The following is a 13,821-nucleotide window of genomic DNA, read 5'->3' on the forward strand; positions in this document are numbered from 1 at the left end:
CCTGTTTCTCCCCCTGACAATGACCCTGATTTTGCACATCAAGAGAAAATGATGAAAGGACTGTCATCTAAGCTAACATCAAACATCTCTGTGTTAAATGTGCTTTAAAACACACACATACACACAGAACCCAACCAGATACAGCACTGAACCTTGACTATGCATTATCCAGACAGCACCTATATTTAGATATTTTCTCTCTCCCTTAGCTTACCTGCGGCACATTGCTCCTCATCCGCTCCATTTTCACAGTCCCTTTCGCCATCACAGCGCCATGACATCGACACACACTTGCTTGTTGTGCCACCACAATCGAACTTCTCTGGTGGACACGTCTGCCGACCTGCTAGAGAAAGAAAATAAATATCAACGTTAAAAGACGATTTCAGTGTTTAGTTTGAATAAAAATACAATTTAATACAAATTTGTCTCATAGCAGCTGTTATAATAAACCAATAAAGTACTCTGTGATGTGTTATATTGTGAATACATTGTGTACCAACAAATTAAGAAGTCCTAATAAGTTTCATGATATACAACTGTACCAAACACAAAAACATCTCCACCGGCCACATTGTGAACCAAATCCGAAGCCCGCTGAAACATTTTCAAGTTTCTTTCAATATCACACAGCATTCCCAAGACTGCTCCATAAATTATACATCTCTACACGCCTAGGAACCAAACTACAAATCAATACTCCCAAGACTGATTTCTCTCAGTCCCATTCTTCTCAGCCGTTTGAGTTATTTTCTCTTTATAAAAGAAGATTTATGAAGACCTTCTCACCTTCTATGACACCTAAAATCCGTGTCTCTGGCCGATTGTCGCTTGAACCCTATCTATAATCATACACCTATTGTGAAACCTTTTCTCAAGAAATGGGGAAAAGACAGCTGTGAATCTCATTTGAGGTATCTTTACATCAGTAGACAGCCATTGTGGCTCTGAAAATTGAGGCACAGCCTTCATCTGTGGAAGCTATATTGTATTTGAGCTGAGGGGCGAGACTGACAGGAAAAAAGTTCCATTGAAGTCTGAAGCTTAAACGAACATTGAAAGGCTTGTTTGTGTGTGACTAGGGAAAGGTATGTGACAGACTGGGTTTGTTTGAACAGTTTGCTGTGCGTTTGTATTTGGCTTTGTCAGCATGTGTGTCTGAATATACTGAATGACCTATTCTAACCAACTGGCTGACTGCTAGAGATAGCAAGGCCTCTTGGGAAACGCAGTCTTCTGTTATCTCCACTATATGCTCTCTGTCCTCTTTTTAAAGACTACTGTGCCCACAGGGCTTTCCGGCATTCCGGCACTACCCATTCATTCTTGGTACTCTCTGGTCCACACAAAAAAAATGTAGATTTCAACTTATTTCTAAATACTACATATTTGGCTATAGGACTTAAAGTGGCCACAGGTTATCATTTATTAATCGTTTATACATAGCTTAACAGGGTGCTTAGAATCGACCATGAAGCTAAAACAAAACAGAAATGTCTAAAACTAGAAATATGTTGCTTTCAGAGACGGTACACAAAAAGACTACATTTATTCATGTATATGTTTAATTGAAAAATATCATTAAATGTCGAATGTGTAATTGTTTGGAGGATCCATTGACATAAATGCAATATAATATACACAACTATGTCTTCAGAGGTGTATAAAGACCTTACGTAATGAAGCGTTATGTCTTTATTACATTAGAATGAGCTATTTTGATCAACATTCCCCATGCATGGAATTTGTCATGTTGTTTCTACAGTAGCCCTAAACGGACAAACTGCTATCTCATTCCACAAAGAAGCGAAAACACGACAACTGTGATGTCTGGTTCGCGAACAAATCTTTCTTGTGAACCGGTCGATCCAGTTCCCCAAATGGGACTGAATTTTTCTAAAACAGTTCTCGTCTCCACTAAGCACTTAATCACAAATTACTTGAATTTTACTCACTTTCTAGCATGTCTGACAGTTCATCTGACTCGCAATAAACCATTTTATTATTCAGTGAGTCCAATACTGAAGTGATCTGGTGGTGTGAAGGGAGAACGGATGAGCAAGAACAACTAATACGGAGCGGTTCTCGTTCGCGTGTGAAGAACCGGTTGCAGCATTTTCAGATCACCGATACCCTTAGCGGGATGTGCCAATGATACTGCGTATGAGTTTAATTTAAGCAGATAAAAAACTTGTAAAACACATTTTATTGAACAGTAGGGGTGTAATCCCATAAAATACATTGGAAATATGTTTAAACTAAATTACTAAATCACACTAAACCTTGACGTCTGATTTGAGAACCGATGAGCTGATGAGACCGAGTGCTTCAAATAGGAGAGGAAGGGGTGGAGTGAGCCGTTGGTTGCAGTTCACAATCTCACCCCTAGATGCTGCTAAAATCTACAAATTGCTCTTTCAAATCATAAACTTGTCTTTTAGTGGCTAAAAATGACCCTGCTTTCTAGATTTCAGCATCATATTGATTAGCAGCTACTGTTAGAGCATTTCTTCAAGTCTTGCTAGAATATAACAATTCTACCAGCAATATCACTGGTTATAAACAATTGTGATTATAAACTGGTTCTGAAACGCTAAAAGCAAACACATTATGACTCACTCTGCTAGATGAATGTTCAGCGGATGAAACTGTAAGAAAGTGGTGAGCTCATCGCTTTCACTGAGACAGGAGGAGTCACTGGTCAATTCCCACTAAAAGTATAATAAGGTCATAGACTGACACATTTTCTTGATGGTTAGAGACGGTCTTGCATAATCAAGCAACGTCTGCTGTCCTAAACTCAAAGAATGCTAGTAACCTGACTGACAGCATACAGTACAGATCTACATTACCTTTGTAGACTTGCGCAATCAACATCACGTTGTATTTGCCTAATAAAGGTCTATGATCATTATGTGTTTATTTCTTTATACGAAAAAAAGGAGGAAAAAGTTCAATCCGCATTCTCTGTGCAGTAAAAAGAAATCCTCCAGACTGCAATCCAATTCCTCCTGGGAAAATGAAGTTATGGAGGAATCGCTGGGAGCGGATGAGATTAGATTAACATATTTATCTAATAATGTTAATAAATCATTTTTTGGTGCCGGTGTAACGTGGTTAATCTAAGATGTGGAAATTAAATTTCTTAGATTTGCTTCAGTGAGCCTAAAGAAATAATCATTAGCTTCTCACTAAACCACATTATATAAGAGTTGCAGTTTCAGTCAATATTGTCCGAGTGATCAGTTTCATAAAAAGACATCCACATGTGAACGTTGAGAATAGTGTGAATCCCTATCAGCACATTCACACTAGATTTCAGCACGAGAGGTCACTAGTCCACTGCTTTCTCATTTCTTCATTTCATTTGTATCTCTACGGATAACCTGCATTGCTAAAAGCACATTGACCTGGACTGACCCCTGTCTGTACTATTAGAGTTACACTAAGCAGAAGAGAAAGAGTTCAAATAAGTTGCCTGTGAAAAGTTAAGGTTTGTTAGTCCTTCAGAAGGTCACTGTTAATCACAGTATGAGCCTTTCGGACGTTCAATGGATGCATCTTTATCACAAATGCTGACGGTTACACGCTCACACTCTGCCCGCAGAGAAGAGCCAGCTCTATCGATGTGCTTATCGACAGCTTTCTGGAGAGCCCTTTTGATCCACTGATACAGACCTGTCAAGTCAAGTCAGCCCTAGCTGTGTTTGCCATCACAATGCCAGAGATTTTGGCTATTCAAAGACAAAACACTCACAATCACAAAACATAAGTGTTGTTTCTCAGTATTCACAGCAGTGTTCTAGTTTAACAATGTGCTAAATTCACTGAATTATGCTGCTCCGCAAAAACAAATACAGCAATTGTAATACTTTTCAGTGCAAATATCGCATTTTCTATGTAAATTAGCCTCAATAAACTGTAAATTGTGGCTTAATTATTTAAAAAAAGTAAATCTTTTGTGATTTTTAAGGCACTACTCTGGTTCATGGAGTGTCCAAAAGTACGTACATACACCGTATAAAAACACTTTTCTAATAGGCAATTTTCCAATAATAGGCAATTATTGTTACCTTACGTACGGACCAGAGCCATTGAGATAGAGTTGCGCCAACGGAAGTTTAATATTCATGGAGCCTTGAGAAAGTTCCAGGAAGTTATGTTTTCTCTTCAAATGTTTTATTTTCTTATTTTATTCATTAAATGACATGCGTCTTTAAATAGCTAAAAAATTATATTGGTCTCAGTTGGTCTGTTTAGCCACAGCTCAATGCGTTACTAGAAACTTCTAGGAACTATTGATAGCCTCCATGAACCACCATTGCTTTGAAAAAACTGTTCCATTGGATTCAAGAGAGTTAAAGCGACTCTCTCTTTCAATGCCTCTGGTCTTGACTGACTCTCAAATGATTTGTTCGAAAAAAAAATTGAATCCCCTCTTTTCTGTCAGCCCATTCTGATCTGATTGGTCAGATGGTCTAGTCTGCTGTGATTTGGTCTACCGCATGCAGTGTAGCAAATGAAAAGTAGGCGGGAATAACATGGAGTGACACAAATCTGACCCGGAACTGAAATTAGAACGACAAACGACTCGTTCCCATGATTCAGAGTCGACTCCTGATATCCCAAACCTATATCTTTGTTATTTCTCTCACTTTCCGCTTTACAACTTGGCAGACTGCTTAAATTCACACACATCAACATAACACATGTCATGAAATGTAATTTTAACTACATTGTAATGGTTACTTTATAAGTACTAAATCAGGTACCCGGATCATATTGGTGGGTTAAGACTGTAAAGTACAATATAAAAAGCGGTTTTGTTAAAAACAACACAATCTTTTTTATTCTTTGTCTTGTCGTCCTTAACTAGAAACCTCTCTAATATTTCTAGGACAACACATTTTGTGTTTGTTTTAACTCATGTTGTCCAATTTATTTATAAAACAAAATGTGAAGTATAATGTGTTAAATAGCATAGCACAAACAATGTGTTAATATGCAAGATGACAGTAGTTTGCTGTGTACCAAATTATTAAGTACCAATCAGAAAGATTGTGAATTGAAGCAAATTCAACGTTCAGCACTGCACTTGTGACCCGTTACTCATTTGCCTATTTCCTTTAAGCGACATACCAAAACATCTGTAAACCAGTACCCAAGCGCTCACCTTATTCATAATTTACAACATCAAAATGTTCCCTTCCATGTAATGAAAGTAATGCATTTATAGATGCTTAGACACCAGCACACACAGAGATTAACAGTGTAGTTGGCGAAATCTGATTGACAGAGCCACACACAAAGCCTGAAAACTAGATTAAAGTCGGGACCAAGGTGGTTTTACCAGTTTCATCCCATTGATTCACATGTCTTCTGTTGACACAAATTCTACCTAATAATGAGACATAACATAAATCAAAATTCTGATAAATGCACGATGATGAGTTGATTTAATAATGATTAAATTACTTTATATTAAATACTTATACACTTATTTATATACAGTACCATGATGTACACTGATCAGAAAAATCTGTTGTGTTTTACACTTTATTATGCATTTTAGCGGTATATTTATACCACTAGCCCTAGTTGACGTTGACACATAAATGGGTGCTAGTTGGATGCAGGTGAAAATTGAGTAAGTCATTACCCTTCCATACAAACTTAAAGACCAAACGTCTTGATCTCATTATCAGGAATGCTGGGATCTCTTCAGCATTCTGTCCACGTTGCTCCCGTTGGGCTGAGCTACCATAATCTAAGGGTGCCCGTGTTATATGCTAATGTAATTTTGATTAACTGTCTCGCTAATGTCCCTTCGCCGAGGGGTGGGGGTTGGGGGAATTTAAGAGTTTATCATGGAGAAACCTCCCAGTCATATTTAGCTTTGTATGGCGTGAGGAACCATAATTAATTCCGATGTCCTAACCTGACAGGAAATTGCTATGCTAATCAATTTGTCTCGTGCTTCTTTAACATGTGCAGACGGAAGAAGTTGGGCTAAGGGGAGGTGTTTGATTTTGCTACATACTATACAAACTGTACATCACTGTCAATGATGAAGACATGATGCATTTGCAATTACAAATTCATGTTTCTTGAGGGAGCTAAAGGCTCTGTTCCAAACCCTACTGAACTGCCCACAGACAGCATTTTTTGGCATCATAGGCATGCCTCCTACATAAAAGCTGTTTAAACCAACAGAATGATGCAGACTTGTAAGATACCTTGTTTTGGCTTTAATGCATGCTGCATATTTTACAGACAAAGACTCCCAGGACGCCTAAAAAGATGTTAGAAAGAGTTAAGAGAAATGGTGATTGCAAAACAGATTATTAAGATGTATAGGAAGTTACTTGGACATCTGACAGAAGATCATACATAAGTCTTTTGGAAAAAGTTCTTCACAGAATTTTGGTTATCCAAACTGAGCCATTCACTCATGTGATATTAAAGATTATTTTTGGCACTATTCAGCCAATATCGGTTCTTCGGTCATTGTGAAGCATCTTTTTTTAATAATGTAGACAAAAAATTGTTTGTGGACAGTGAAATAAATGAATCTGAGTTGACAAAAAATACATACATGCAATTTTTCACCCAGAGCTGTATAGAAGCACAGAAAAAAGCACACTAGACTTAACACTGTCACGTCCGGTCGGACAGAACCCAGATGCAGGCAGAAGTGAAGGGGCTAAACAATATTTATTAAGGCACAAAACAATAAACCCACGATGGGGCAAACAAGAAACTAAACAATTCTGACAAACAGAAAACTTTGCACGAGGGGGCAAAACAAAATTCAGGATAATCTTAATAATAAGTCCAAACACAAGAGAAGCAGGAACAAGGAAATCCAGACATGAACTAGCAACAGGTAATAACGAACACGAAGTATTAACACAGAGTAACTAGTAAGTACAATGAACCGACCAACAGCAAGGCAATCAGGGACATTAAATAAAAGGAAACTAATGAGGAGCGATAACAAAGGGATCATGGCATGACTTAACAATGAGTGCGACTAGCAGGAAGAGGCATAGACAGGTGAGGGAGATGACACACTAATGGGACGCTAAACAGAGAGACGAGGGGGCGGAGCTACACGGAAGACATGCAGCAAAATGTCAAAACGAACCACCACGTGTCTCCACACAAGACGAAACAGACACACACAAGACATGATATTGTCACGTAATACTCAGGACTGGAAGGACAGGGCCGTGACAGTACCCCCCGCTCCAAGGGCTGATCTACGAGCGGCCCAAGGGGAAAAGATCAGCGGGACAAGATGGACAAAAACAAAGACAGACACCACACAAACAAAACAGAACATACAAGGGGCAAGCTGACAATACAATGAAGGGATTGGGGTTGGACAATAAGAAAAACATTAACAGGAAGGGAGAGGGGGATGTGTTGGACTAAACTGGGAGCACTCAAGTGGGGTGGGACATGAGGAGGGGACTTAGGAGGAAACGTGGGCTGCTTCTTGGAGCGAAGCTGGGGCCTATAACAGGCCGGACAGGAAGGGACAGACATGGCTGGGGAAGACCGGGAAAAAACGGCCGTGGCGGCCGCTGGACCGGACTGGGTGCCGGCCGCTGCGCTGGCTGGACTGCCGGTTGAAGCGAAGGCTGGGTTGCCGGCTGTAATGCCGGCTGGGTTGTCGGCTGGGTCGCGGCCGGCACCCAGTCCGGTCCTGCGACCGAGCCCTGTCCAGCCTTGTTTTTCCCGGTCTTCCACAGCCATGTCTGTCCCTTCCTGTCCGGCCCGTTTTCGCTCCAAGAAACAGCCCACGTTTCCTCCTAAGTCCCAAACACTAAACTATATAGTCATATGTCTCACTAGGTGCTTAATATACATTAAGCTTTTAACACCAAATCAATATGTACTCAATATTATTTTGTTAGGGAAAAAGACATGATGTCATGAAAAAGTGGTCATTTATTACGCCCTTTGATAGTGATGAACTAAAAAACAAATACAAATGAATTCAAAAGTTTTAAATATTTGTTGTATTAAACATATTTGAACTATAAACAAATGTATTATTTTAGCTTTTTTTAAATACTTGGTGGAGAGGGACTGGAAATGACAAATGAGTGACAGGATGAGATACGGCAACAGGAGATGGAAAGGACCACGAGCTGGGAATTTAGGTCACCTCATTGGACCTCCTGTGCCGACAAACAAGTTAATTCTTAACTTATGTAATAAAAAATATCATTAACAATACAAAAGTGAGTGGTTCAATTACTCTCTTTGACCCAAAGTGATAAGGTGAGCAGAGGTATGCAAATCAATTCAGCTATTAATATAAAAGTAATAAATTGACGAGAGGTGGAAAATTACAACAATTAAATTCAGTCAGGGGAGCAAGATTAGAGTGAAAAGCGAAGGTGAAAGCACTGTGAGTGTGAGAAACCTAAGAAAGAGCTGTGCTCTAGCACGAGGAGAGAGCTGCCATTTATATCAATAAAACTCCCCCGTGTCTCCACTTCACTTCACCACTCAAGCCATAAGGGAACAAATCTGATACAAATCAGAGCGAGATGGATAGAATGGACAGAGATCAACAGAGCGTTGGTGGAAGATGAAGAAATATGGCGGAATGGCGGAATGGAAATGAAGATTACACAACAAGGAAGGTTTGAGCACTAGAAAACCACGACAGCTGAAAAATCAGCAAGCCGGAAGGTTTAATATATTTCAATGGCAATGCAATACAATCAGAATTAGTCAAATTTATAAATATATTAGATTATTTTAACGATATGTTTATCATGACCCAACAAATTTATTGCCCCGTCTATGATTTTTTTTAGAAGTTTTTTTAACCGTCCATTCAATCCCACTCCAAATACTGTATATGTGTGTAGGGATTAGAAGAGATACAGTTTATGACCATTGTTTTTCCTCAAGTTAATTTTTAATAAGTGTTCAATATGATATAAGAAGTATTAAAGGCCCCATTTTTCCCTGTTTTCAAAGCTACGATTGTGTTTTTTGGTTGTTTAACAATGGATTGTTCATGTTTCTAGTTTAAAAAAAACTTTTTATTTCAAATATTTCAAGTCTATCCTCCACCGCTGTCTCTCTTCTCACGAAACGACTGGATTTCTTCTGGTTTCTTCAAAGTCCCACCTTCTGAAACGCTCTGATTGTTAAAGCTGACCAGGTCTGTCGTGATTGGTTCCCTGCTTAGAGTGTGTAAGTGAAGATGTCCCACCCGTACCATATTAGCGAGTTCCCCTCCTCAAGCTGTTGTGATTGGTCAGTTGCCCTCTCAGTGCACGTGAATTCATAAGCTTTGGCTTTTACCAGTGAACAGTAACAATGGTGTCAACTTCACTTCATCAGTTAAAAACATGCAGATCGATCGAAGTCTAACAGAAGTCTGCTAGTGCATACGCAAACATCAATCTTTGTTAGAGATCGTGTGTTTTCCTACTATGGAGAGGGAAATGACACCCGACTGGTTGGGTCAGACAGGTTATATTATCACTAATAACAGAAGCGTTAGTTTTGCCTTTTTATATTGGACCAGAGTTGGATTATAAATCAAGCGGATTGTCTAGGAGACTGCAAGCAGGACTTTAGAGGACGTTTCATAGAAGTGTTTTAGATAGAGGTATGCGTGAAAGTAGTTTAGCACGTAGCTCAGTCAAATATTTACGATCTCTGATAACCGAACACTACTCCAGGGGATCTTCCACTTCTCTAAGGAAGACCTCGCCCCTTTTTTGGCATATTCCTGTGGGCGGAGGTTATTAAAAGCACTCGGAATGGTGACATCATGTACCCGGAAACTAGAGGGCTGTAGTCCGATCCAGCTGTTCTCTGTAGTCTTTGAAAAGCCAATTCTGTCAAAGACAATATCTCACTTGGCACTGGAGTATGAGCTTTATCATTATGCAGGTATTATTTATGCTCTAACAGCAACAATACACACCAACTAAAATACGACAAATGTGATTGCAGGGAACGTGCTCTTTAATATGATATATTAAGAAACATTATTATTGATATCACGGTTATTATCAACATCGATGTGACGTCACTAACGTGCACCCTGGTAATATTTGAAGGAAACACTGAAGTACTGTGATATGTAAAACTGTCATTTTTGTACGATGGTCCCACAACAGCACTTTTTTAAGGTAAATCATTAGACAGGAAAACAACATAAGAACAACCACAAAGGGCAATGTATATACATGTTTTGCCTTAATTTGATAATAACACCAGGGTGATGAGAGTAATGGAAGTGACAGGTGTGTGAAGCAGAAAGATGCTGAATAGGAAACGGGACGAGCTAGGGTGCACTCAGGCAGAAGAAACTCACTGGAGTGTGTCACATGCCACTTGATAAGTGTGCCGTTAGCAGATGTGCTGGACCGACACAAATGGCACGGTAAAACATTTACACAGGCAAAATCACATTTACAGCTTCATTAGTTAATGTACGTTGAGACTCTTAAGAACACATTTTACACCACAGCGATAACACACAGACACACCATAAGGTCTTTGTCGTGTTAAATAATGAGAGATACATGAGAGAGAGAGCATAAAGGACTGCGTCATTAAAGGAGAGCCCCAAGATATCCAGAAACAAAGATAACGCAAAGATGTGGGGCCATCTAACAAAATCCCCTGAAAACACCTTAACAACCACATAGCAACACCCTGGCAACCACCCGCATCACTGCAGTTTTGCACAAACCTGCACCTTTCACATTTTCTTCACAAAATGTGAATATGTTGATTTTAGTTTGTGATGGCAAATGGAGCCACATGAGGGAATAAGTTTACAAAAACACACTTAAAACACTCTTCACACACGCTAGTCAGCGGTTTAACAAAACACCATGTTGTGATCGGCCACCCTTGTCGGTTTGCACGCACAAGCACGCCCCTAAATTGATGTCTAGGGCACACACATGACAGGAATCCTATAAGCTGTAAATCGATAGTCTGGGTCTTGCTTTAATTACACATTCTCTGGCTCTCCAGCGGGTCTCTCCAGATTTGGCCCGCTGGAGTTCATATTATGAGAAGAAAAAATACAGTGTATTATTCAACTGTCTGGGGGAGTTTTTAAATAAACAGACATTTAAACGTTGTATTTAAAGAATAAAAAATGACAGCAAAGAACAATCTCATTAAAAACAAAGGATCTGATAATTAGCAAAGGAAATAGTGCAGTGCGGGTGCCCTATGGAAATGTTCAATAATTTATGACTAAATATTGCTTCAAAAGAAAAAAAACATTTAATATATTCTTACATGCAAATGAAGGTGCGTTGAATTAAAATTCTGTTCTTTTTTAATAGATTCCAAAATATTAATTTGCTTCCTACTGAAGCTTCACATCATACAATTTAAAACATTCCCCGAGAAAAAAAATATTAAAAAAAAATATTTTCATTATAAAAGTTTGCATGTGGCTCTTTTTTGTTGTCCTTGGTTTGGCCTTCAACTTAACATGCTGAGTTTCTGATTGTGTTTCTTAGCTATACTTCATAAACATGAATAAAAACAAGTCAATCTTTGCTCTGTTGCAATCAGGCCTGCGATTCAAACTACACTCCCATGAATCATTAATGTGTCATGTTTTGAAAGTCAAATGACATCACTCCAAATGTTTGGCACTGAACGCGTTTAGAAGCACTGGACAGATGCCTTGTATACAGTACTTCTACAGTAGCTGCATGTTTAGGTCAAGCTCCGTGGCTCAGTCTCTAATGGCCAGAACACTCAGTGCTTCCTCTCCTCCACATCAAAGCATTTCAAGAAACCAAGCCAAACTATCATAGTGTTCTTCATAGATAGATGCCTTTCAGTCATTAAAATCACAGCAGAAAAACTTTGTTTTCTTGTGCCGGGCGACGCAAATAGGATCCTACAATTCACCAGATTACTTTGCTATCAGTATTATGCTTAGGCCAGACTTGACTTTGAGAATGCGAAATTCATTCGGACAGTGCTGCGAAAATGGGCAGGAGCGATTCCTACATCTTCACGCTGTGACGTTTTGATCTTCTATTGGTCTCACGCACTCACGTGATGAGAATTCACATGTCAAAGAACACCAAACTTGATCTTTGCAACGCAGAAAAATGCTAAATATCTTTGGGTACTTAACACTTGCATTAAGTGTGACCGCATTAGTGATCGCATTAGTTGTATAATTGTGTACTGGATAATGTACATGATAACAATCCTAAAGACACTTATTTTACTATATAATAGTGCTGATTAGGGTTGGGCTGATAGACGATGCCATTGTCCATTAGCGATGGCTGACAGACATGACGATGTTGAGCCGGCCTCGTGATTCCATCAAATGTTTCACTTTCATCACGTGACTCTCGCTGCTTTGTGCTGCGGGCTGCAAAATCGCATGGTAAACAAATATTAAGACTAAGGGGCATATAAGCACGGCCTGTACAGATCAGACTGACCTGACTTTATAACTGTGGAGCTCGCGCTGTCTGCGCAGCCCACGTTGTATAAAGAAGACACGTGTCTGAGCAGCTTGCGCTGTATAAAGAACAATGATATTAATCAGTAAAGACTGAAGACGGGGCTCTTGTGAGGCGCTTGCCAGCTTGTGCGCAGGCAGCTGCAGTAGATTAGATGACATCGAAAAAAGAATTTTTTTGCACAAATTGGGATTAGCAAACCAAAGTTATGATACATTTCATGTCTTGATTATTTATTGATCGGAAATATGCTGTTAAATTGTGATTTTTGCGAGTGACTTTCCCCATTCAAGTAGATTGGACTGTCGACTTAAATAGCTGTCCTTGGGCATTGCAAACATGGCCGCCGAGTGGAACAACTTCCGTAAACGGACTTTGATAAAGAAGACGCGTGCCTGCGCAGCCCGCATTGTATAATGACAATGCTTGTCTGCACAGCCCACGATGTATATAGACGTGTGTCTGTGCAGCCTACGTTGTACAATCACCTAAAGGATTATTAGGAAGTTAGGAACACCATACTAATACTGTGTTTGACCCCCTTTCGCCTTCAGAACTGCCTTAATTCTACGTGGCATTGATTCAACAAGGTGCTGAAAGCATTCTTTAGAAATGTTGGCCCATATTGATAGGATCTTGCAGTTGATTTAGATTTAGATGCTCTATTGGGTTGAGATCTGGTGACTGTGGGGGCCATTTTAGTACAGTGAACTCATTGTCATGTTCAAGAAACCAATTTGAAAAGATTCGAGCTTTGTGACATGGTGCATTATCCTGCTGGAAGTAGCCATCAGAGGATGGGTACATGGTGGTCATAAAGGGATGGACATTGTCAGAAACAATGCTTAGGTAGGCTGTGGCATTTAAATGATGCCCAATTGGCACCATTACACCACCACCATAATTGCATTAATGAGAAATTGAACAGGTGTTCCTAATGATCCTTTAGCTGAGTGTATAATGAAGCTTTTGTTGTATAAGGACAACACTTTACAACGTTTTATTGAATATAACATCAGGATAACAAAACAATCAAGCCTCACTTAATAACTGTTAAGCTAGCGCTGTACAAATGAAACACGCCTTTTTTTCAACTGCCTAGCTCATGTTGTATAAAGAAGATGCGTCTCTGTGGAACATGTGCCTAGACACACCTTACTATATAAAGCCGCAGGATTTGTCATCGTCCATCGCAATGTTTTTCTGATGTTTCGCTGTAGACAACATCCGATCCCAACCCTAGAGCTAATGTACATCTTTGGAATATTTGTATTAATTGAACAAAACCATGTATTGTAATACTGTAAGATAATTCCCGTTT

General features: G+C 39.4%; 1 protein-coding gene across 8 annotated transcripts in view; it reads right to left on the bottom strand.

Moving 5' to 3' along the window:
* lrp8 (low density lipoprotein receptor-related protein 8, apolipoprotein e receptor) overlaps positions 1-13,821 on the bottom strand; it is a 141,348-nt gene that overhangs the window by 57,519 nt on the left and 70,008 nt on the right. For 5 of the 8 annotated variants that reach the window (XM_056750051.1, XM_056750046.1, XM_056750048.1 and 2 more), the window contains exon 4: positions 215-346. In XM_056750051.1, the coding sequence (XP_056606029.1) occupies positions 215-346 (132 nt within the window). The remainder of the gene's footprint in view (positions 1-214; positions 347-13,821) is intronic. The other 3 variants (XM_056750052.1, XM_056750049.1, XM_056750045.1) reach the window with 1 other exon arrangement.

The sequence above is a fragment of the Triplophysa dalaica genome, chromosome 6 (assembly GCF_015846415.1).
Source record: "Triplophysa dalaica isolate WHDGS20190420 chromosome 6, ASM1584641v1, whole genome shotgun sequence".
Lineage (NCBI taxonomy): Eukaryota > Metazoa > Chordata > Actinopteri > Cypriniformes > Nemacheilidae > Triplophysa > Triplophysa dalaica.